The sequence below is a fragment of the Staurois parvus genome, unplaced genomic scaffold, assembly GCF_062004578.1.
Source record: "Staurois parvus isolate SC_StPar_1 unplaced genomic scaffold, SC_StPar_1.0 ptg000175l, whole genome shotgun sequence".
Lineage (NCBI taxonomy): Eukaryota > Metazoa > Chordata > Amphibia > Anura > Ranidae > Staurois > Staurois parvus.
This window is the reverse complement of record NW_028317971.1, coordinates 6231509-6257956: the sequence shown is the minus strand read 5'-3', so window position 1 is coordinate 6257956 and position 26448 is coordinate 6231509. Positions and strand designations below refer to the sequence as shown.

Here is a 26448-nt window from a genome sequence, read left to right as displayed (position 1 = left end):
AAACGTTTCCTATGCTTTGTACTCTCGCACAAGCTGAGGCCTCCCGGTACAAACCATACAAGCCCTTCTCTTCCCCTCCACCTGACTAATACCACATCCCTCCGTCAGGCTCTGGAACTGCAGAAAGCGGGCAGCCGAGGAGGCGTGACCTAACAGTTTGATGGACAAGAGCCATTCGCAAGTGCGTCATATGTTTACCGGCGGAGATGTGTGACGTACAAGCTCATGTTCCCCCTAATCTCGGCTAGGGGGCGTGCCTGAGCAGACGATGGGTGGGGCTACGCAGGCCGTTTCACCGGCTACCTTGTTTGGCTAACACCTTGTGCTGGTTATCGTTGTGTAGGACGAAGAGCAGCGCGCAGGGTCCGCCCCTTCCCTCCACCTCCGCCGGTGCATGTGTCTGTGTCTACAGCGGGCCGGCCTTCTGTCTTCCTGCTGACAAGATGGCGGCGGAGTGCAGAGTACTGTCCTATACCGTGTACAAGTGGAGCTCGTTCTCCTCCAGTTACCTCCCCGAGTGAGTACATAGGAGGGGTCTCCCCGCACTCTACGTACGACGTCTTCTCCCGGATCAGGCGCTGCTGTGTGCTGGGACAGCGGTGTGCGGAGAGCAGGCCTGAGCCGGGATCCTAGGCATCCAGCGCTCTGTTTCAGGGGCACGTGATCCCGGTGTGCGCTCAGGACAAGTGTCCGCTCTGGGCAGTCACCTCCATTGTTTGCAGTATGGAGCTGGCTGGGCAAGGACATGGAGGGCAATGTGTGTGATCTATAGGAGATGTGAGATCGCTGGACTGTCTTCTCTACGGAGATTGCACTGATCAGCCCGGAGAGCTCCATGCAGATTTGCCCGGAGAGCTCCATGCAGATTTGCCCGGAGAGCTCCATGCAGATCACATGCATGTGACCGATCAGAGGGCAATCCACACAGGTGTCATGTTTGTGCTGCTTTGTCCCTACAGAGAGGCTGCCTACTTTGTTTTCCCTGTAGTGCCCAGTCATATTGGTACGATTTTTAAATTGAAATTTCATCTAGTGACTGTCAGCGTTTTAACGTGCGATTTGTTGCAGCGCGATTTCAAAAGTAGCTCCTGCTTTACTTTTTCTACAGTTTATTGCGATTTCACATGAATAGAATGGAAATCACAATGCAAATAGCAAGAAATCGATGAAAATCGTTACAAGTCACTATAAAGTCTTCAGAAATCTCTCTGAAATCACACAAATCACCTGATTTTTAATGGCAGTGGTGTGACTGGTGACTTGGTTACCGGTCAAACCGCTGCGATTTGTATGCAGTTTCAGTACAATTTCAGGTGCAATTTCTGAAGACTTTATTGCAACGTGAAGATTTTCAATGGTTTTTGCAATTTGTGGTGTGATTTCCATTATGTATGTGAAATCGCAACAAAACTGCAGAAAAAGTAATGCAAGAACTACTTGAGAAATCATGCTGCAGCAAATTACATGTTAAGACACTGACATTCATTAGATGTGATTTCAGTTGCGATTTCAATTTGCAAATCGCACTGGTTTGACTGGGCACTAAAAGTGGTATTCAACCCAAAAGCAAACTTTTATGGTATTGCAGCTTACCAATTCTTAGATGTGATGGCTGCATTAGTTTTACTTTCATTTGGTGATCCACCCAGTAAGTATGTTGTTTTTCAACAGAACAGGCGCTCCTGAGGATCTAGCAGTTAGGTTGAGACAAACCTTGTACCACTGTCGGGTGCTTAAAATGATCAGCTTTTATGTAAAACATTTATCCCAAAAGGACAAAAAAATGGTTTGCTATAACTGCTTAACCATTTCAATACCAGGCACTTTCACCCCCTTCCTGACCAGGCCAGTTTTCAGCACCGTCAACAAATGTGCTGTCATGCAGTACTATACCCAAATTATATTTTCATCATTCTTTTGAATCAGAGCTTCCTTTTGGTGGTATTTCATCACCTGGGTTTTTTTTTTTGCTAAACAAAGACTAAAAATATTGGAAAAAAATTTTTTTTCAAGTAATTTTTCTTCACTAATGTGTGCTGGTGAGGCTACGATGATGGCAACTGATGAGGCGGTACTGATATGCTGCACTGATAATCCTGTCACAGGAGAGCACTGAGAAAAGGAAAGGCTGATAACTGGTATTTGTTTACATGTGATTGGACACAGCTGATCACATGGTAAAGCACCATCATCATTGGCTCTTTACCCTGATCAGTGATGCGTTGTATTCAAGGTAGCTCTAGGCCAGCTTGCTAAGGAGGTACTAGGAGTGGGGAGAAGATGACAATGCCAGCAAAGGACTGCTAGAAGAGTAAAAGATGGTGCTTTCTGTGCAATAATGTTGCCCAGAGCAAGTATGATTTTTTTTTTTTTAAATTTAAAGTGTAACTGAAGGCAAAACTTTTTTTTTATTATTTTTAATAAAGCAAGGGAGGGTTATAACCACTAGCTTTTTTTTTTTTTTTTGCCATTGAGAATTCCCTTCACTTCCTGTTTGGTAGTCAAAACAGGAAGTGAAAGGAAATCCCTCCAAAGTGAGGGAATCCTAGTGTCACCAGAGCTAGTGTCCCAATTGGAAGATTTCCCCTTTATTAGTTTTCCGATGTCAACCAAAATTTGGGATTTTCCTTTTGCTTTCAGTGATCACCGTAAATGTGACAAAGGGTGAATCTCCCTAACGGGGTTAGAGACCGCGATAAAAACATGTCAGGTGTTCGAATCCCTCTCCATTCTATTATAAAAAAAACTTTCGCGTTTAGTTACAATAAAAAAGAAAACATTGGATTTTAGGATCACTTTAATGGCATTGCCTTTGGCTTGCTAAAGGAATGCAATGTTTTGTGCACTGCAGGAGTGCATGCAGTTTTGCTTACAACTAAGGCAATATACTTGGCACATGTTCCGGAAAATGTCTGAAAAGAGAGTGGGTGTTGTAGCCACCACTGACTGGAGACCAGAAGGACGTAAGTGCAAGAACTATGTTACCAGCACACCAGGGAACTCCATAAAAGGGTCCAACGCTTTGTTGAATGCTCACATTCCAGCAGAAGATGGCAGTGTTTCAGAGCCACGCAGGACCCCTTCATTAGGCACGTGAAGGGCAGGCAGGCAGATGAAGATGTGATGTGTGGCTCAGAAATTTTGCCATCTTTTGCTGCGATGTGATCAATAAAGTGTTTGACCATTATATGGAGTTTTCTGGTGTGCTGGTGACATATTTCTTGCTCAGTTCTGCATGCGTTTTCACATTGCACAAATGTGAACCTAGCCTTTAGCTCTTTGTGGTTGCTATTGGGTTCATGTTACTAGGGGTCCCACTACCTTTTTCCATTCAGATTTTATTGGGAGAGTTTGGACCAGTTAGGGCAGAGAGCAGGTATTCTTAACCAGGGTTCCTTCACGGGTTTTAGGGGTTCCTTGAGCTGTAGCTGATTGAACTCCTATCTGCTGGTACCTGCATAGTTCAGGGGCCAGCAATCATTTGTAGAGCCAGCAGCATGACACCAGTTTTCTTTTGAGCTGTCTGTGAGGCTGACCAGCAATGAATTGCTTTTAGCAGGGCTTTCCCAACTTTTGAAAATTATTTCAAGGGTTTCTCTGGAGAAAAAGGTTCAGAGGCTGCTTTACAGGTACAATTGTTTAAAGCCCAGTTCCGAGAAACCTAAAACTCATTCCTCACAGTGGGGCTGTCATTGCTCAGAGCAGGTAAGAATAACATGTTTGTTATTTTAACGAATAAGAACCTGATCGTTTAGTATCACTTTGAAGGAACCTCTGTAAATGATACAAATGATGCTTTGGTAAATTATCCACAGCTAAGCATTTGACTTGTATGTTTATTAATATTTTTTTTTCTATTATCTTGTGATGTGATAAATACAGTGGCAATAACTCTTGCGGCTTTGTAAATTTACCTTACAGTGGATATAAAAAGTCTACACAACCCTGTTTAAAATGTCAGGTTTCTGTGATGTAAAAAAATGAGACAGATAAATAATTTCAGAACTTTTTTCACCTTTTAATGTGACCTATAAACTGTACAACTCAATTGAAAAACAAACTGAAATCTTTTAGTGGGCTGAAGTAATCATAAAAAACTAATGTGGTTGCATAAATGTGCACACCCTCTTGTATCTGGGGATGTAGCTGTGTTCAAATTATGCAATCACATTCAAAATCATGTTAAATAGGAGTCAGTACACACCTGCCATCATATAAAGTGCCTCTGATTAACCCCAAATAAAGTTCAGCTGTTCTAGTTGGTCGTCCTGACATTTTCTTAGTCGCATCCTGCAGCAAAAGCCATGGTCTACAGAGAGCTTCCAAACCATCAGACCACCATTCCAAACTCATTGTTAAAAGTGATCAGTCAGGAGAAGGGTACAAAAGAATTTCCAAGGCATTAGATATACCATGGAACACAGTGAAGACAGTCATCAAATGGAGACAATATAGTGCAACAGTGACATTACCAAGAACTAGACGTCCCACCAAAATTAATGAAAAGATAAGATGAAAACTGGTCTGGGAGGCTGCCAAGATGCCTACAGCAACATTAAAGAAGCTGCAGGACTATCTGGCAAGTACTGGCTGTGTGGTACATGTGACAAAAATCTTCCGTATTCTTCAGATGTCTGGGCTATGGGGTAGAGTGGCAAGACGGAAGCCTTTTCGTACAAAGAAAAACATCCAAAGCTGGCTAAATTTTGCAAAAACACATCTGAAGTCTCCCAAAAGTATGTGGGAAAATGTGTTATGGTCTGATGAAACCAAGGTTGAACTTTTTGGCCATAATTCCAAAAGATATGTTTGATGCAAAAACAACACTGAATATCTCCAAAAGAACACCATACCCACAGTGAAGCATGGTGGTGGCAGTATCATGCTTTGGGGCTGTTTTTCTTCAGCTGGAACTGGGGCCTTAGTCAAGGTAGAGGGGATTATGAACAGTTCCAAATACCAGTCAATATTGGCACAAAACCTTCAGGCTTCTGCTGGAAAGCTGAACATAAAGAGGAACGTCATCTTTCAGCATGACAACAATCCAAAGCATACATCCAAATCAACAAAGTAATGGCTTCACCAAAAGAAGATTGAAGTTTTTTGGAATGGCCCAGGCCTAAATCTGATCGAAAATCTGTGAGGTGATCTGAAGAGGGCTGTGCACAGGAGATGCCCTCACGATCTGACAGATTTGGAGTGTTTTTGCAAGGAACAGTGGGCAAATATTGCCAAGTGAAGATGTGTCATGCTGATAGACTCATACCCAAAAAGACTTGAGTGCTGTAGTAAAATCAGAAGGTGCTTCAATTTATTAGTTTAAGGGTGTGTACACTTATGCAACTATATTATTTTAGTTTTTATTTTTACTTCCCTCCACCTAAAAGATTGTTTGTTGTTCTACTGAGTTGTACAGTTTATAGGTCACATTAAAGGTGGAAAAATTTCTGAAATTATTTATCTTTGTCATTTTTTTTTACATCCCAGAAACCTGACATTTTAACAGGGGTGTGTAGATTTTATATCCTCTGTATATGAGATTGCTTAACTACATCTGAGTGATTTAAAGTTTGACTCCATACTAATATCCTTTTAGTTGTCTTCTAGTGAGCCCCAGGGCACCATTATGCCTATTTAACACTTCTAGCTGAATTGAGCTCCTTCCTGCCTTCTTTACCTTCCTATTGGCCTGCCGCCCATCATAGTGACCCATCAAAAGGAAGGTGTGGGAGAGAGAAACTAATTTGTTTGAATCAATGTTTGTCCTCACAATTAGCTTTTCTTATTAATTTCTCTATATAATAACCTTTCTAGATAGGGGAGTAGACAAATATGCTGCTTAACTTATTTTCTCCAGCAGTGGAAGCTTGTTTATTTTGGAATACACTATATTTTATGATGTTAAAATGATTCTAAAGGCTGAAGGTTTCTTACCTTAATGCATTCTCTGCACTAAGCTAAAAACCTTCAGAGTACAGCTTCACCCTCCGCAACCCCCCCCCCCCCCCCACCCTCTTAAACTTATCTAAGCCTGATCTTGATCCAGAAATGTGCCCGTGAGCAGATGCTCTCTCCCTCCTCATTGGCTCAGACAGTCATTCACAGCCAGTGAGGAGGGAGCGGTGGATAGAGCCAATCCGCGATCTGTATCTTATGGACACACAGAGTGCGGCTCAGGAGGGAGAATGTACAAGTGCCCCCATAGCAAGTGGCTTGTGTAGAGAGAAGCCAGGAGCACCAGCAAGGGACCCGAGAAGAGGAAGATCGGGGCTGCTCTGTGCAAAACTATTGCACAGAACAGGTAAGTATAGCATGTTTGTTATTTTGATCATTTATAAAATAAGTGAACCCTTACAACCATTTTAAGGCATTTCCTGTACTGATTATGTAATGCCCAGAATTATTTTTATGTGAGAGTGGGTTCTGATTTTGTATGGAATGTTTGTAATAAGCCAAATACTCCCTATCAAAAAGTTGGTAACTTTGGACAGATTTTCACATGTTCTCTAAGCCATCACACCCACAACAGTGGTCAGCTGCTTAAGGTGGGAAATGTGATTAGCAATATTTTATTATCTTAGGATGTTCAGAAATATGCTTCCAAATTTGTGACAATGTTTAAAAGAAATGAAGGGGGATTCAGTAAAGCCCTAACTACCGTATTTGCCGGTGTATAAGACGACTTTTTGACCCTTGAAAATCTTCTCAAAAGTCGGGGGTCGTCTTATACGCCGGTACACATGTTAGGGGGGCTGCGGCATTAAGTACAGGGGTTTGCAGGGGCTGACGTCTCTTACCTGGATCCAGTCCCACGACGATCCGGTCCAGGAAGCGCGGCGTCTCCTTCAGTTCGGCCACTGGATGTTCGTGCGGCTGCGCGGCTCCGCCTCCTCACCGGTGATTGGCCGCCAGAACTGTAGCTCAGGAAAGGCACACAGGCGGCCAATCACCGGCGAGGGGGCGGAGCCGAGCGGCCCCGCGAAAATTGAGTGCCGGAGCAGCAGGTAAGTGCTCTGTGTAGAGGTGCTGCTGCAACCACATATGCTGGCTGCAGCAGCACCGTACTAGAACAGGGTCAGCAAGTGTCAGTGGGAGGAATAGTGCCCCATCATTGGTGTCACTGATACCAATGATGGGGCACTATTCCTCCCACTGATACCAACGATGGGGCACTATTCCTCCCACTGACACCAACGATGGGGCACTATTCCTCCCCCCCACTGACACCAACGATGGGGCACTATTCCTCCCCCCCACTGACACCAACGATGGGGCACTATTCCCCCCCCCACTGACACCAACGATGGGGCACTATTCCCCCCCCCCACTGACACCAACGATGGGGCACTATTCCTCCCCCCACTGACACCAACGATGGGGCACTATTCCACCCCTCACTGACACCAATGATGGGACACCATTCCTCCCACTGACACCAATGATGGGGCACTATTCCTGCCACTGATACCAATGATGGGGCACCTATTCCCCCCACTGATACCAATGATGGGGCACTATTCCTCCCACTGATGCCAATGATGGGGCACCATTCCTGCCACTGATACCAATGATGGGGCACCTATTCCCCCCACTGATACCAATGATGGGGCACTATTCCTCCCACTGATACCAATGATGGGGCACTATTCCTCCCACTGACATCAATGATGGGGCACTATTCCTCCCACTGGTGTGCATTGGAAGAGGGGTAGTCTTATACGGCGAGTATAGCCCAAACACTACATTTTAGCAGGAAAAGTAGGGGGGTCGTCTTATACGCCCAGTCGTCTTATACGCCGGCAAATACGGTACATGTTTCTGGTGGTATGTCCCTTTTTAGAAGTGGCCTTTGACATTAGAAAATCCCTGCCGCCTGTTTTGGTAGCTTTACTTATGTGTAGCAGGTTCAGGTAGTCTTTACTCTCGCAACATTTTCAAGGTAACCTATTACTACACGAGATTTTAAAATAATTACCTCCACTACGGTAATAATGAAACTGGAGGTAATTAAGATCAATAGCAGATTGGCATACAGAGACAGGTAGAGTGCATGTCTCTGTACGCTGCATAGCAGACAGCATATTTGCTGCCACTTCCCCTCTCCCCTCTTCACCCTTCACTGGTTAAGGACTGTTAGCAGCCAGTGAGTCTGACAGCAGGTGCAGATTGATGTGAAGCTGGGACACTAGTTCCCCATTAGATCTGCTCTTGTGGTATATAGCGGCCGGTGCGTATATTCTACAGCCAACAGCAGGCTGTCTTTTTTGGTTATGGATCCACTTGCTCCATAATTTTAAGAGAGCAGACCTAATAGGGAACTACTATTTTTGAATCCCCATTAGGCTGTGCCCACCCAGCTTCAAAAATCCTCAGCTTCTGCACTTTTTGCCCAAATAGAAACTTTGTTCTCTAGTGCGCCTAAGCGTACAGTGCTTCTCCAAATTCCTGTACCTGTTTCCAACACGTACAGGGATTGGACAAAAAATGGAAACGCTACATGATTTGAAGGTGTGAAAGCGATGACATGTTTCACGTTGAAAGCAGAAATTATGTAACATTCTTTTGCTTCTGCTGTGTGATGAGACACCTAGGTAACAGGTGGTGGGGTTATGACTGCATATACAGTTTCCGGGAAAACATCGTCTGATAAGCATAAGAGCGGTTGACATGGTCGGCTGACCAAAAGAGACAAAAGGATGTTGCACAGTATTGTGATCCAGAGTAAGAAAACGACTGCAGAGCCCAATCTTCACAGGATTCCCTCCTCACTTTCATCAGTGATCGGTAAAGTGCAGCTCCAGTCAAAGCTGAAAAAAATAAGTCAGCAGCTACAAAAACTGTAGCTGCTGACTTTTTAAAAAAACAGCCACTTGCCTGTCCAAAGATCCAGCAGTGTACTCACCGCAGCCGTCCTTGCTCCCCGTCGCCAGAATCAATTGTAGGCACCCGGCTGTGATAGCTTGCGGCTTTACAGCCAGGTGCCCAAGGTGCATGCATGAGTAGCGCTGCACCTTTTGAATGGTCCCATAGTCTTCTGGGACCTGTTCCATGTCCCAGAAGACTGCGGGGAGGGGTGGGGGGAGTACATCTTCTTCCAAACGCCTAGGCAATCGCAGCAGAAGTGGGACCGGGTACCTGTTAAAATTGGGTACCTGCTCCCCAAAAGTTCCCATTTCTTTACCAGGAGTGGGGGAGCAGGTATTAAAGTGGAACTTCCCCTTTTGGGTGGAGCTCTGCTTTAACATGTGATCTGCCCAACTTTTTCTGCTTATCAGCTATCCTAATTGTTGGTGTGTTTTGTGTGGCCCAAGACAATTCCTCCTCTTCCAGTGTGGCCCAGGAAAGTCAAAAGGTTGGATACCCCTGATCTAAATAGGTCTGGAAACTGTGGTGTGGAAGAATCCTTATACCCAGTGAAACTTACAGAATGTTGTGTTGCCTTACATTAAGGAATTAGCCTCATTGTATCAGGATGTATATGAACTTCTGAAAAAAAGCAGATGTCCACTGTAGGCTAAAATAAAATGTGTCCTAACAGCTTCCCGTTTAACAAAGCTGGCAGTAACCCAGTCTTGACCTTGTCTGAAAGAACAAGGGTCATATGAACTTGGATGGCTGTGAATGCAAATAGAGTTTGCAAATAGGATAGATTTAGACCAGTATAACCATGTTGATGATCATTTGATCATATTTTGCCCTTTTTTCCCCCTGTGCACATTTTAGGAGTGTGACTACAAAATCAGCATGCTAGAAAAAGTAGTTATCTAGGCTGTTTATCTGGCTGGTATTCACCTAAATAATGTTAGGCTTTCACTACAGCATAACCTTTTCAGCATGTGCTGCATGTTGGGCAAATTAAAATAGTACAATGACTTTTCCCCCAAATGTTTTAAAGTGATATTTGTGGGATTCATTTTTTTATGTTTGATTTCATAGTTGGGTTGTTAACCATTGTCCTTCTAGTTGGATTTTTAATTATCTCATAGTTTAATTAGGCCCCATGTACACTGGACACTTCTGAATGATGGAAACTGACAGCTGGAAAACGTAGGTTAAAAAACAGCTGTTTAGCCCCATTTGCGTTTTAGAAGCACTTTTTAAAGATAACCTCAGAGACCTTCCAAAATGCCCAGAATGCACTGAAAAACCGTAAAGAATGAACTATTTCAGACATTTTGAAAGAAATGGAGAGAGCATAAACAGAGAGAGCAGTACTTGTTGAGATTAGCTCTTTTTTGGGTTTTTTTTGTGGTGTTTGGATGTGTTCAAGCCAGGGTGGATTTGATTTAAATCAAACTGATTTAAATCACTAGTCAGTAAGGCTTGATTTAAATCCTAGTTTTCTACATAAAGACTAATTCTTGCTGGTATAACTTTAATATGCAAGTAGATGAAGATTTTTAGAATAACAACTTTTCATATTAGTTTTTTTATCCCCAGTTTAATAGGTTAATCATTCATATTTGGACAACTTTTCTGTTGTACTTGGGAAGGAGAAAACTAATCATTACCTTAATAATAACAATTTAAATAGATTTATTCAACTGAAACAATAACATTACAGCATATGTTATTTGCTTAAACAAACATCCATGTTTAACTAATTTGGCTAAACAAAATATATATATTTTAAGAAACTTAGACTGTCAGCCCCTTCCTCCTCACACTTAGTTTCACTTTCTTCTTGTGCAGATCTATTCCAAACAATCAGAAAAATATTGTTTCTATTCTATTCACTGAACTTCTTGAAACTTAGCACTGAAGGGGTTGATTCTGTATTCATAGGTTTGTAGAAGTTAGGATTAAGGTCTTTTTCTTAACTCTGTTCATGTTATAACATTTTTGCTGTGAAGAAGAGGCATGTGATCTCCGCTGAGTCAAATTCAGTTTTGAGAACTGCAAAAGTAAACCAAGCATCTGTGATAATATCTTGTAGGCAGAGAAACTGCCCAATAATCTTACAAAAACCTCTGGAAGAGCATGACATTGTGAATGGATTAATGGAATTTATTTACCAAAAAAATTAAACATATACAGCCTTATTCTACATAATTGAAAACCTAATCTTTATTTCATGATGGAATAACCTTTGGATGGTAATATATTTTCCTCAAAAAGCATTTTATTTAAAAAAATCCGATTTAAAAAAAAAAAAAAAATCATTGATTTTTATCCATCCTGGTTCAAGCTCATTTCTGTGCAGAAATTATTGCAGCGGTATCTAACTTTTTTTTTTTTTTCACGAAAAACCTCAAAGTATGGTGTAGCAGGTCCATTTGAGTACCGGGAAAACGCTTTGCATGCATTTTTCATTATGAAAAAAGGCTATGGACAGCATCTGGAAATGGAAGAGTTAAAAAAAATGCTCCAAACACTTATAAACGTGGTTAGCTGCGTTTACAAGCATTTGGCATTTGAAACGCTGATAAAATCTACTCCTGAATGCAAGTTTGGTGTGTTCAAAAAAATGACTGTAAACTCAACTGTCTGTAAACGACATAGTGTACATGGACACATAGGAAAACATTATGGGGAGTTCAGGGGCTGCTGAAAAACGCAGAAAACCTCCTAAACGTGAGTTTATCAGTTGCAGTGTACATGGAGCCTTAGACTGGTCCCTTTCTGTCACGATGACAATGCTCACCAGGACAAATAGTGGGGTGAATTTCCCTAGCAGGGACATAGACAGCAAAATAACTTGAACAAGGTTATCAATTTTCTCACTTTATCAAAATAAACATATTTTTTAATATATAAATTTACTTTTACATACACTTTAAATTATACAAGGCTTCAAACTTCTGGAGAGTACTATTAGCGTACATGGACAGTTTGTGGCACAAATCTGCTCCAGCACATGAATCCCAGCTTTTTCTGCTTCTGAAGACCCACCAGCCATAGAAACTAATGGCTTTTCTTGTTCAGAGCAATACATAATACACGAGTAAACACATATACAGTGTTCATTCCTATCGCCAGGTGTACATGCCACCTTTGCTCTCTGGGCGGTGAAAAATACCAATATTATTATGCTAGAGTAGATTTGTAGTGATCCAAATGAAATGTGCAGTGCCACTCTAAGCTGAGACAGAAATCTACAGTTGGTTGCAGTTATGGGAGCTGGTGTCCTTGCACCATTCAGAGGTGTAAGAGCATCATCAAAGAGCAGAAAAGGTTCCACTCACCAACCCAGTGCATTAGTATGTAGATGAATGTGGCCTCAGCCCAGATATGTTCCGCCCTGCTCACCAGGGCTGGCAACCAAGGTCAAGATCACTTCTGTGACCACCCCCTGGTGAGTGGGGTGGAACCTGACAGTGGGATGTGGCTGAAGCTGCGCTGGCTAAGGCCACATTTATCTACATACTAATGCTTCTCCTAGATTGTAAGCTCTAATGAGCAGGGCCCTCTGTTTCCTTTTGTACCAATTTGTATTGTAACTGTAATGTCTACCTTCATTATGTAAAGGGCTGCGCAAACTGTTGGTGCTATATATATCCTGTATAATAATGCACTGTGTTGGTGTGTGGCACTTTTTCCTTTCTTTGATGTCTGATGTCTGTGTCCCCATTAAGGAGTTTCATCCTTTTTTTTTTTTTTTTTTTTTTATATTCGTCTTGTTTATTTTATTTATCTGTTATCACCAAAAGTGAAAAAAAAGAAAATCACTAATTTTGGGTTGTCACCAGAACTGGAACAGGGGGAAAATATTTCAGTGGGGATGCTAATTTTGGTGTCCTTGTGACAACTGATTCCTGCACTTTGGAGGGATTTCCCCTCCCTTCCTGTCTTGGTTCTGGAACAGGAAGTGAAGGGAATCTCCACAATAGGACACAAATGGTAAGGGTTATAACCCTCCCTTACTCTATCCAATATGGAGAAAAAAAGCTTTGTGTTTTCGTTGTACTTTAATTGTATTTGTATCTAAAAGTATGATTTGCCTACCAAACATAAGTTTCCATGATTCTATTTTTTTTTTTGCATGCTTGTATTTGTATATAGTGTGTATTTAGTTTTTGATTTATGAATAGGTTTCACAGCTGCAGTATGGGAATGTAATGTCATAGATGGGAATGTTTACTTCATTGGTGCACAATTACGTTCCTTTATAACTTTATTTAAAATTGATTTTAACAGAAACATTTTGGTTGACAAGCCTAATGATCAATCTTCAAGGTGGTCTTCCGAGAGCAACTACCCCCCTCAGGTAAGTCTCTTCAGTACAGGATATTGGTACAAAATACTATAAATGATCCTCCTTCCCAGTTTAAAGCTGAACTTCACCCAAAAGGGAAAGTTCCACTTATTTTTATCCTCCCCCTCCTCTGTCACATTTGGCACTTTTTGGGGTGGAGGGGGTAGCGAGTATCTGGTTTTGACAGGTACCCGCTCCCACTTCCAATCAGATGTGCAATGGCAATCTTAGCCGGAAGTTAGAGCCCACAGCTTTCTGGGACACTTCACAGGTCCCAGAAGACTGGGGACCATTCACAAAGTGCAGCAGGAAACCAGCTGTAAAGCCGCAAGGCTTCCCTGCTGGTTTCCCTTAATTAAGATGCTGGTACCTGCACCTGAAGATAATTTGAAGAATTTGCTCTGGTGAGGACATCGCTGGATTCCCGGACAGGTAAGTGTCTTTTTATATTTAAAAGTCAGCAGCGACAGTATTTTTTGGGGTGAGCCTGGAGCTCTGCTTAATTGAAAAGATATTTGTACTGCTCTGTGATAGTAGTTCTTTGTAGAGGGACTTGCATTTTGTCTCAGATTATAACCGTTCTATGTTTTTGTAATCTAGTATCTCATACTGAAAGTTGAAAGGCCAGCCATTGTCCAGAGCATCACCTTTGGAAAATATGAGAAGACTCATGTTTGCAATTTGAAAAAGTTCAAAGTTTTTGGTGGCATGAATGAAGAAAACATGACAGAGCTTTTATCAAGGTAATGGAGGAGGCACAGTTTTATTGACCGTATTGTGATGAAAGCCAGACACCTGTAGATCAAGTCTTTAGGAAGAAGGGAAACCTTTGCAGGGGTTCAACAGTTTTGTGGAGCACTCTAGACTTTTTATATCCACTGTATGTTACAAAAGTCAAACACCCCTGTTAAAATGTCAGGTTTCTTTGATGTAAAAAAATGAGACAAAGATAAACCATTTCAGAAATGTTTCCACCTTTAGTGTAACCTATAAACTGTACAACTCAGTTGAACAACAAACTTTTAGGTGGAGGGAAGTAAAAATAAAAAACTAAAATAATGTGGTTGCATAAGTGTGCACACCCCTAAGCTAATTCTTTATTGAAGCACCTTCAATCTTCTTCTGGTGAAGCCATTCCTTTGTTGATTTGGATCTATGCTTTAGGTCATTGTCATGCAAAAAAGATGAAGTTCCTCTTTGTGTTCAGCTTTCTAGCAGAAGCCTGAAGGTTTTGTGACAATATAGACTGGTATTTGGAACTGTTTATAATTCCCTCTACCTTAACTAAGGCCCCAGTTCCAGCTGAAGAAAAACAGCCCCAAAGCATGATGCTGCCACCACCATGCACCATGCTGGGTATGGTATTCTTTTGGTGATGTGCAGTGTAGTTTTTGCGCCAAACATATCTTTGGAATTATGGCCAAGAAGTTCAACCTTGGTTTCATCAGGCCGTAACATATTTTCCCACATGCTTTTGGGAGACTTCAGATGTGTTTTTGCAAAATTTAGCCAGCCTTGGATGTTTTTCTTTCTTGACACTCTACCCCATAGCTCAGACATATGAAGAATACGGGAGATTGTTGTCACATGTACCACACAGCCATCACTTGCTGGATATTCCTGCAGCTCCTTTAATGTTGCTGTAAGCCTCCTGGCAGCTTCCCAGACCAGTTTTCTTCTCGTCTTTTCATCAATTTTGGAGGGATGTCCAAATGTTGGTAATGTCACTGTTGTGCCATATTTTCTCCAGTTGATGACTATCTTCACTGTGTTCCATGGTATATCTAATACCTTAGAAATTCTTTTGTACCCTTCTCCTGACCGATACCTTTTAACAATGAGATCCCTCTGATGCTTTGCAAGCTGTCTGCGGACCATGGCTTTTGCTGTAGGATGCGACTAAGAAAATGTCAGGAAAGACCAACTAGAACAGCTGAACTTTATTTGGAGTTAATCAGAGGCACTTTAAATTATGGCAGGTGTGTACTGACTCCTATTTTAACAGGATTTTGAATGTGATTGCTTAATTCTGAACACAGTTACACCCCCCCCCCGTTATAAGAGGATATGCACACTTATGCAACCACATTATTTTAGTTTTTTTTTATTTGTTTTTTCAATTGAGTTGTACAGTTTATGGGTCACATTGAAGGTGGAAAAAGTTCTGAAATAATTTTTGTCTCATTTTTGTACATCACAGAAACCTGACATTTTAACAGGGGTGTGTAGACTTTTTATATCCACTGTACATTACTGCCAGTATTTGGTTGTGGCACCTCCAGGATACCTGCATGTAGCTTTTGCTTTTTGCCTGAGTGCCTCTGGAGTCCTGAAACCAAGGGCACTCTCATAAACAAATTCATCCTGCCTTCCTAGCCTCACAGTTTGTCATCTAATGGTATCCATCACATTTAAATGCTAGTAGATACAGACGTTTAAAAGTATTTTTTGTGTATGTATGTAATATATATATTTACTACACCCTGTTACACACACGCAATAATGGTGCCAGCACTCGATCCAAAAGACACGGTTTGGTGCTCCAAACAAATATAGGCGTACTTTACAAGATGAGGTAGGTACTGAGAGGTTTTCCTCAGGAATACAGTAACAAAAAGCTAGTTTTATTAAACTGATGTTTCAGTGGGCCTTGATAAAGGCAGGATGTGACCTGCCAAAACATCTGTTTAGTAAACCAGCTTTTTGCTTATGCTTACTTTTGGGGTGGACCTTTTTTAAGTTGCGTTCACTAGACTGTAGCAGTTGTAATCTTTTCTGAATAGTATAGCCATTGTCAAATTTGTTTTACTTGGTTCTGAACTTTTACCCTGGTCCTGAACATTTTATATTAAAGAAAATATAAGCTTCTGAGGGTAGTACCACCAGAAGGACTTTTCTAAATGAAGAATATTGAAAGTGTAACTAAGCCCAAAACCAAAAAATATATACATTATAGCATACCAATCGGTGAATATGGGATGCACTAATTTTCTTGCTTTTATGTCTTTCATTTCACTAGTGATCAGACAGTAACACACCTCCTGTTTTAGGGTGGCTAATCTCACTCCTCCGCTGTATCTGTGGAGGAGCAACCCATGGACAGTAAAATTGTCAGTCAGTGGAAAGGGTGGTCTTGGGTGGACTAGTAACTTTAAATGGACTTTACATCGTAAGTAGTTACTGTTAGTGACTAACAGTGAAAAGTCACTCACTGCTTTTTAAAGCAGTTACAGCAGTAGGTGGTTGTTGTTTTTTTACATAAAAGGTGATCATTGTAAGAACCCCTGTGAGTAATAGTTTCTTTCAACCCTGCTGCTTTTGCTGAGCTGGTTGGCCTGTTATGGGAATTTGAAAAATAACAGATTTACTTTCTGGATCACCAGGTAAACAAAGGGAAAAAGGCCTGAAAGCAAATGAACTGATCCAGTTACCACATCTAAGAACTTTATTGCAATATAAAACATTTTTTGGTGGTTTAGATACGCTTTAAAAAATTGTTAGGTTGACAAGGACTTCTCAAGAAGGGCATTGTTGTTCTGTGTTTAAGGTGAGAGGCAAGTTTGTCATGGCTGCAAATTTCTACTTCAAAACTGAAATCTAGGCACAATGTATAGAAGTACCCTTTTTGTGTTTTTTACAAGCCCCACTATCACCTTGTAAAAGCACCGACATCTTCACTGTGCTGTGTATAGCTTGGAGCTTCGCTATGGGAGGATACCAGCTGGTCCACCTGTAGTAAAACTAAAGGAAGGAATGTAGGCAAGGCTAGTTATCCTTCACAAACAGCCTGCAACAGTGACTGGACTTTATTACAGGAAGCTCCTGCAGAGTCGAAGTTTCACACTGGATTAGTGCAAGGATCTGAAAGAAATACACAGTAAACTTGCATAGTCAAATGAGAATACACCTGCCTCTTGTATTTAGACAATTTTTGTTTTAACATAATTTAAACAATATTTGATTACCATGGAGGCAGCTTTAATTTTGTGCTGTGGATGACCATTTTAATCCTAAGGCAAGAGGTCCTATTGAGATTTTGTTTCACATTTCAGGTAAAGCAGGTCAAAAGCAGCCCTGATGTTTTTCAATAAAATCCATGTGTTTGAATAGCACTTCATAAAAATACAAAATACAATTTTATAAAGCCTGTCTACATGTGCCTAAAATGGTAACCACCATTGTCAACCTTGCCGAGTTATGACCTGCACCATCTATGGAGTACTAAAATGCTGCTCCTGCTAGTTTCACACTGTGTAGTTCTTTTTTGCTGATAAACTAGTAACAATGCCGGGAACATAATAGCCAGGTACTGTATAATAACCATAATAAAAGAAAAATCTGTGCTTAGTGTGTGTGTTCCAAAAGCAGTAGCTAGCGCAATGTTTTAGATACCACAATATATACCAGATGTCAATTTATTACATGCAGCGCTATTACATTAATGTGATGTTATTTGATCAGACATTATAATAATCCATGTGTTCTTTGTGTATCACACACAAAAATAAACCTTCAATCTCTGTGGAAAAAAAAAAACATTTTGTGCCTGATTTAAGTCCAACAAACATATACTTCAGTGATAAATAAGAAAAAAGGTCCACACTGTGCCAACACATTCCACTTTCCAGAGGTTTTGTGAGAAAGCCATTGAAGATTTCTCGGCTAACATCTGGAAAGTGGACTTTTTAATATTGATTACTGGAGTACACGTATTTTGGACTTTCTTTTCACTTAAATCAGGTACCTTTTTATGTTGCAAGTTCTAAAAAAGTAAGCAGTTGTAGCACTGATATTTCTCACTTGCTGAGGAAAAAAAATCACCTGCTGGAATGTTTCACTTATTAGAGCTAATAAATTGGATAAATGTTTTATAGGTGCTTTAACGTTTGACAATTGTGTCATTTGTTCAATTAATACTAGTGTGTACAAAAAGTATTCATTGTGTTTTTCTCCATAGTCAAAGTTGCAAGATCTAAATTCTGCTAAATGCATACTTTTAAGCAATCTCTTTCTTTCAGTGGCCTGAAGAATGATTATAACAAAGAAACATTCACATTGAAGCATAAAATTGATGAGCAGATGTTCCCATGCCGATTCATTAAAATAGGTATATTACCAGTTTGTGTCAGCAGTTGTTTAATGATATATACTTGGCAGCCATAACCTAAATCATTTTCACTGTTGTAGTTACAATATCAAGTAATATGAACAATATGCTGCAGGTAAACGTATGCAGTCAAAGTTTTGAAACCTAAACAAAACGTTTCACTTAGTATGTGCAGAATTTATGTAGATCTCCCTTTTCATTGTGTAAAGCAGAACTAAACCATGTTATCCTTTACAGCCAAGGAAGCTGCCATCTTAGCCTTTGTTTGCATTTGCAATCTGCAGTTGCAGTGGTGCTACACGTTTGATCATTGATGACACCAGCAATTTGATAGGTTGATAGTTTGGGTGAGAGCACAAGCAACTGTGACAGTTCTCATTCATGGCACGCCCTTGAATGTAATGGTTTTGGGAAATCATTAAATCATTTGGTTTAATTCCAATTTAAGGAGACATTTGAGCAACATTTTGTAAAATGTTTTGTAGCCATAGTGTTGCAAATAGACATTTATTACAGTCTAATATTTGATCTTGTAATGTTGTTTTATCATCTCATTGCCAGATTGTTTGTTTGCAATGTGCAGTTTCTATGGAGCATTAGACCCTTTTCACATTGATGCAGTGTGGTTTGACCACACTGTGAGTGTAGCTGTAGGTTTGGTGTGGGTTAGCTGCGCTTCCCCATTGACTTCTATTATCTCCAGCTGTTTTGGTGCAATTTTGGAAAGTGCTCCAAAACACCTGCATGCATGTGTTTTGGTGCGCTTTCAGAAAACACATCAAAACCATGAGACATAATAGAACTCAACGCACAGCTAACCCACACCAAACCCGCTGGTACACTGTTTTACACATGCGGTGCGGTCAAACTACACTGTATCAGTGTAAAAGGGGCCTTATGGCTGCTCAGTCTGACTACAGAGAAGTATTTAAAATGACTGCTTTTATTCTTTAGTACATGTTTAAAGATGCTTTCCAGGCAAACCACTAAATACTCAGCTGAACTATGTATGTTTGACGTTTAACACTACCTCTGAACAATTTTCATAGGAACCTGATACAAAATTGTTTTATAATGTGTGACACAATGATCTTTTGTGCCTGTATGTTTTTAGTTCCTCTCTTGTCTTGGGGACCAAGCTTTAACTTCAGTATCTGGTATGTTGAAATTAGTGGCATTGATAATCCGGAGGTGGTACAGCCCTGTCTTCACTGGTATAGTAAGGTAAGGGTATATTTTATATTATTTTTTTGAACATCTGTCAGTTTTTATTGCTGTCTCATTTTTGCAGATGAGATTTTCCCTTTTACTTTTGTCTTGATGACCATAAACAAATTTGGGGGCTCACCCAGAACAGTAAATACCGGATCTCCCCACAGCAGTAAATACCTGATGTGGGTTTATAATCATCTTTTCTATATAAAAAGGTAATATTGTTGCTGTATATCATTTTGGATTTTGTCCTGGCTGTTTCATTGACTGCGATGCTAGTGAGGGAAAATTTCACTAATAATGACAGACAGCAGTAAAATTCATTTGTAATCTAAAAATAAATGGAAATAATTGGTGGCTGGATTTCCAATTTTATTGAAATCTATATTGATTGGTGAGCAATGCAAGTGCTAGAGACTTTTATCTAAACTCCATACATCAAATTTAAAAATATCAGTTGTCAAACTGGTTTCACTCAGACCTTATGTGCTACGCCCTGATGACTTTCAAGCCTCATGACTTTTTTACACGTCATCTCAAAATTAAAATATGGCTGTAAATTGAACTAATAAAAAAATATTTGATTTGGAGAAAAAAAAAGTTCTTTGCTTTGTGAAACACTTTGTCCACAATGTAACTAAATCTACGATAACAAAGTGCCGGTAAGTGTGCATAAATTATAAAGTGTTAATACATTCCCTCAAGAATTCCTTAAAATCTCCCTGTTTGTAACGTGTACCCCTAATCCATGCTTGGCCCAGACACCATTGACTTCAATGGTCTGACAACCCAGCCAAGCCACACAGCAAAGATCTCTACGGAGCTCTGATCCATGAATTTTAAAATGAGGAGGGGATGAGTAGCAGAGTCTAATGTGCACTTTTTTTAGCGTATCTAAACCCAAAAATATTAACTTATTGCATCTGACCAATCCTTTTAGATGTTTGTGATTGCGTTAGTTTTCTGTATTTTTTTTTTTCTTTTCTCTCCATTAGTTTTACCTGGTGATCTGTCTAATAGTGCATTTCCTGTCTTATGGTGTATTCTTTGTCTATAGAGCAATGGAGTCACTCCTTAGACAGCAGTACTGTCTGGAGTATTGTTAGATTTAGAAGGACTTTAAATAAATGACCAGATTGAACAAATTAAAGCCTAACTCTAGCTAACAATTTTTTTTTGTTTTGTTTTAGTCAGTTACAAAAACTGTTTTGGATAAAAGACTGAATGAATAAAAGTTGACAATAAGCATCTGTGTTATTGTTCTAAGAAGGCTGAAAAAAAATTAAATTATTGAGGGACAAGATTGCTTTTTAGAGCTGATGACAGTCTGCATCATATGTTCTTTCTGATTCAGTGCCACTTTAAGGCCCCATTCACACTTGACCGATTTTGTAGCTCGAAGCATCAAAAGGCTTGACGAGAAAAAAATCAATTATTCTCAGTGAAGATGGTTCACATCTCCACTCCGAGTCACCTGAAGCTCAAACAAGTCCTTGTTTCAAATTCGCGAGATATCCGCGTTTTTGAGCATTTTCATTTCCAGAGAAGTGAATGGAAATGTGCAATTCACACGTTTTGTCAAATGTGGAAAATTTTTTTTATATATAAATAAATGTAAAATAAATACACAAATAATTATAAATACCTATGTATAAATACTAGTTAACCCCTAACCCTAAAAAAAATACAATAAACACCCAAACAAAAATGTATGATTATTATTATTTCTTTGTTAGGGTGTTTACAATAACACCCTAATACAAAATGAATAAGACCATAATTAAAATATTAACCCCTATCCTAACCTTAACTCTAACCCCTTACCCTAACAAAAAATATGATAAATGAATAATTAATAAAAATAAAGCTGATGGAAAAGCTAATAAAAAGCTGAAAAATCTAGCAACAAATGATGCAACAGATTATATTTTTCTCTGTTGGCTAATACAAAAAGCCAAAGTTCAAAAACGCTGTATGAAAACACGCATTAAAATGTGCGAAAACCGATTAAAGACGCTACGCTGCAGTGTAAATCCAGCCTAAGTTGCCTTTGAACTGACAGCCATATTGTGGACATGTGGTGCAATAGTCCAGTCTCCATCAGCTCTAGGCTGGTGTTTTGAAAAGAGGGGGGAGCATCTGTCTCTGGTCACCTTTTGAAATGTCCACCAATACTGAGTATTGGCACAAGTATAACATTGCAGAAGGCCTTTTGCCCGTCTGTTAGCAAGAAGGTAGGTTTCTTAAAATGGAGTTCCAGTCACTCTGTAGAAAAATAAGTCAGCAACTACAAAAACTGTAGCTGCTGACTTAAAAAAAAAAAAAAAAAAAGACACTCCTCTGTCCCTTGGTCCTGTGATGTCCTCCCCCCCAGCCCATTTCACCGGCCATTTGGTGTTCCTGGCGCCGGCATCTTCAGTGTGGGCACACGACTGTGACAGCTTGCGGCTTCACAGCCAGGTGCCCACTGCGCATGCGTGAGTACTGCTGCGCATTCTGAATGTTCCCGTAGTCTTCTGGGACCTGTCACATATCCCAGATGACTAAGAGAGGGGGAAACAAGTTCCGCTTCTGATTGCCTAGGCCAGGGGATTCAAACTCCATTTAATCATGGGCCGTATCAGCATTATGGTTGCCCTCAAAGGGCCAGTTGTATCTGTAGGACTAGAGGTCCAGAGCCCCCCCACTCCCTCCCTAACATCACCATGCACCCTCTTTGGGGGGTAGAGCTGGAAAGCAGAGTGTGCTGGGTCTAGAGGAGGACAGGAGTCAGCTGCCAGACTCTGCTGAATGCTGAGAGCAGGGGAGGCAGAGATGAGAGGGTGCCGCAGCTGCACTGAGGGGTGCAGGATTTGGCAGAGGAGTTCTATTCTCTCTGCTGCCGACTGCTTAGACAAGGTGAGGGTGGAGACAAGGGGGTACCTGCAGGAGAGATGCAAGGGCCACATGAAATGGCCTGGAGGGCCGAATTTGGCCCGCGGGCCTTGTGTTTGACCTGTGGCCTAGGCAATCATAGCCAAAGTGGGAGCGGGTACCTGTCAATTTTGATTACCCGCTCCCCAAAGGTGCCAATACTTAATGGGATGGGGGGGCTGTCTTTAAAGCAGAATTTCCCCTTTGGGGGTGAAGCTCTGCTTCAAAGTATATTGCCACTTTTGCACTTAAATTTGAGAAAACACCACTATGTTTGTGTTCCTATTCACACAGCATAAAAAAAATAAACATTTCTTACCTTTTCGATGTTTTGTGTTACCTTAAATGGTTAATTTGGGCCAAATACTGTGGCAGCTGTCAGCACTGTATGAACTGTATATAGGATGAGCTACATGCATACTAGAGCAGTGTGTTCCTATTTCTGGAACAAAATAGAGTTGGGCTGAACAATGTTTAATCATTCTCATCCAGGAAGCCTTGTATTTTTTTCAGTGAATGTGTTCCTCTGTTTGGCTAACACAGTCTCCACCTCAGCCAATCAGAGAGCCTTGTATTCATTTATAAAAGTACAAGGTTTCCTGCAGATGCCTGAGCAGTGCTCAGCCCAATTCAATTCTGTTCCGGCAGCAAAGTCCCTGTACAGGCCAGCTTGGCTCAAACAAACTAGTAACACAAAACCTGGAGAACCTTACTAAAGTCCGTTGTACTTACCTCTGAACTCTCTTGTTGGCATGTCCCATCTTCAGCCAGTCTTCCAGGTTTGACTTCTTTACTATATTGTGATAGTAATTTTAGTAAAGTTGTTCATCCTTCTCCTTGTGTTCCAGTAGTACCGTGAACAGGAAGCCATTCGCCTTTGTCTCAAGCACTTCCGCCAGCACAATTACACAGAGGCTTTTGAATCCTTACAGAAGAAAACGAAAATTGCCTTAGAACATCCAATGTTAACAGAGCTTCATGACAAGCTGGTTTTGAAAGGAGACTTTGATGGCAGTGAGGAGTTGATTGAAAAGGCTGTAAATGGTAAGTGCCTAAATGCTTACAAGTGTTTTGCATAGTTTTTATTATACAGTGCGTATAATCTGTAAACTGGCCGAAATTTGTTTTTTGTCTTTACTAAAAGGTACCTAGAGGTTTCAAACCTGCATAACATGTAGTGCTAACCTATAGTACCAAACCCTGTCATGCAAGTATCAATTGACTCTTCTGGTTTAGAACTCGTGCTGCCCACCTTGCATGCATCATTATTGGTTAGTGAGGTTGCCCATTGTAGCTGTAGACCAGTTAGGAAGAATAGGGTGTGGAAAGCCCAATATTCATTCACAGGTGCTGTACAATATTTGGATAATGCAGTACTCTGAGCTTCTGGAACTTGGCAACTTTTTATGTCTGGTGAGAGTTCAGAAGGCTTTAGGTGTTTCTAAACCCACATCTGTAAAATCAGTCTGTATATGCAGTAAAGCATGCTTCTTATACTCACTGTGGAACTGAAGGGGTTAATCCTCCACATTGTGTAAAAAGGCTGTTTGTTCCTGTAGTCTCTGATCCTCTCCTTCCTTTTTTTTATTATTTAAATATTTATTAATTTTCCATCAGATAAATTATACATTTCTCATACTTTAAAAAGAAAATGACATTGACACACTTATAGTACCATTTATCACTTTGCTTTACATTATACTTACCTCTTCTTCCATATCCATCTGTTGACAGTACAGAGCTCTGATTCATTCTGTACATGCTCAGTTTTTAGTGTGTATTGCTAGAGAGGTGTTTCCTCCTTTTTTCTTTTTGTTTTTTTTTTTTTGGGGAGGGTGCAAGTAATCGGCACAGGGGCCAATCAGCACTGCCCACACAGAGGGTCAGGAGTTATGCAGCCTCCTAGGACAGTCAGAACAGAATGAAAACTACTCTTGCACGTTTTAACCAGTTCTCAGCCGGACACTGATAGATGTCACAAGACTGCTATATGTATATAGCAGTTTATACTTACTAAAATAATTGCACTTCCATGTTCTGTGTACTGTGGGAGACCAGATATAGTGAATTCAGGGTCCTAGGTTTAGTAACACCTTTAAATTGAATACTGTTGTGGTGTTATTTTTCTTTAATACCATGTGTTCCTGTAATAAATTCAGGGCTTGGAAACAAAATTTAAATATTTATATTATATATTAATGTACAAACTGCCTCTAATGTATAGAATGAAAAAATAAATGGTTATACCTTCCTAATCAATGGCAGAGCTAAAGTTTCACTAGGTTTTTATTACATGCTTGGATCATGATTTTTTTTTACGGAGTTCCATATTGCTTATACATTACTGCCAGAATAAATGTAACGAGATTTTGATTTATACTTTTCAGATGGTCTGTTCAGCCAGTACATCAGTCAACAAGAATATAAACCACAGTGGAACCAGATAATTCCTAAAAGCTCTAAAGGTAACTCTTTTTGTGTGTCATCTTTGCACTAAAGGAATGAGTTTTATTTAGCTTACAAGGGTTCAGCAACAAAAGGGACCCGTTAGATTCTCAATATAATATGACTGAGTGTTTGTGTATACTGGGCTGCAATATTTTCACTTACAAATACAAATTTCATTCATGATTATTATGATAAACAGCTGTTTTCTTTTTATATTGCTTGTGTTTGTTTAGGGGACGGAGAAGATAGCAGGCCAGGAATGAGGGGAGGACATCAGATGGTTATCGATGTACAATCTGGTAAACTGGTTTGGGTTAACTGATAAAATGTTACTAAAGACTTGTTTTCAATTAAAATAACAAACATGTTATACTTGCCTGCTGTGTGTAATGGTTCTTCACAGTGACCCTGATTCTCCTCTTCTGGGTCTCCTGCAGGCGATTTTTGGCTTCTCCTTCTCCACGTGCCCCCATAGCAAGCTGCTTGCCATGGGGGCACACGTGCTGCTAACTCCTGAGCTGTGTGTGTCTATGGAGCTGCACTCCATAGACACACACAGTGGGCCTTGTCAATGCCCCCACTGCATCCTCATAGCATTTGAGTCTTCATGTGAAGAGGTAGAGAGGGGAAAAGAGATATAGCTATGCACAGTGCTGGATCTATTGAGGTAATTTTTTAGGGAGGTGGGGCAGCACAGCCATCTGTAAAACGTTTTTACCATAATACAGGGAATGCATTAAGGTAAAATCTCTTTACATTTAGAACCACTTTTAAAGCTTATTAGGATTGTAGAGCGACAAGAAAAACATGAGACTTTTTGATGTGGCAGTGTGAATGCCAGACAACAGTGTTTGCGCCCCCCCCAAACCTCACCTAAACCTATGTGGCAACTGCATTAATCTTTATACATTAAAACATCTGTGAATTGAGGCTTTTATTTTTTATGAAAGCTCAGAACCCCTAAACAGTAAAACCTGTTTTCACTTCAAGGACAGTAATTTGGTTGCCACATAGTAATTACACTGCCTTATCAGTGTATAAAATACTTTTAGATTCCGTAGCTTATGAACCACTTGTGCCTTTCACCTACCCTTTCAAAATGTGGCTCTTGTAGCAATTCATCAAGCAGTGTAGTACCTGTAGGTAGGAGAGTGCATGAACTCACACAAGTTAACTATTCAGATAAAGTAACATTTGCCAAGTATGTTTTATGTTTGGCTTAATATTCTAGTGCAGTGCAATAATCACCTCTCTGTAATGTCCAGCTTTAGAGCATTCCAAGTAGTGTCTATGCAGCTAAAGCCCCTACACACATGATGAGAATATTGGATGAATTAGCATCTTTTTTTTTTTTTTTTTTTTCTTTAGTTGTGAGCATTTGCGTGCACAAAGGTGACATCCTTTTTGTGGATGTCAAGGGTATACAGTGTATTAAATGTTTATTTGCTAAGCAAATATATTATAGTACTTTAAAAATGACATAAGACATCAGTTTTAAAAACTTGTGAAGAAAAAATGTTTTAAATATATTGGGATCAGAAGCATACAAGTCTCCAATCTTGCCAATTGTGGC

The 26448-nt window shown here is 40.3% G+C and overlaps 1 protein-coding gene across 2 annotated transcripts in view; it reads left to right on the top strand.

Annotated features, from left to right (window-relative positions):
- The first annotated feature begins 242 nt into the window (after nt 1–242).
- The window catches only part of MKLN1 (muskelin 1), a 45607-nt gene continuing 19401 nt past the window's right edge, over nt 243–26448 (top strand). The window contains exons 1-8 of one of the 2 annotated variants that reach the window (XM_089676882.1): nt 243–517; nt 13138–13207; nt 13796–13938; nt 18214–18302; nt 19417–19526; nt 23279–23471; nt 24815–24892; nt 25109–25174. In XM_089676882.1, coding sequence (XP_089533008.1) covers nt 444–517; nt 13138–13207; nt 13796–13938; nt 18214–18302; nt 19417–19526; nt 23279–23471; nt 24815–24892; nt 25109–25174 — 823 coding nt within the window. In that variant the 5' untranslated portion in view covers nt 243–443. Of the gene's footprint in view, nt 518–13137; nt 13208–13795; nt 13939–18213; nt 18303–19416; nt 19527–23275; nt 23472–24814; nt 24893–25108; nt 25175–26448 lie in introns of those variants that run through there. The other variant, XM_089676883.1, reaches the window with a different exon arrangement.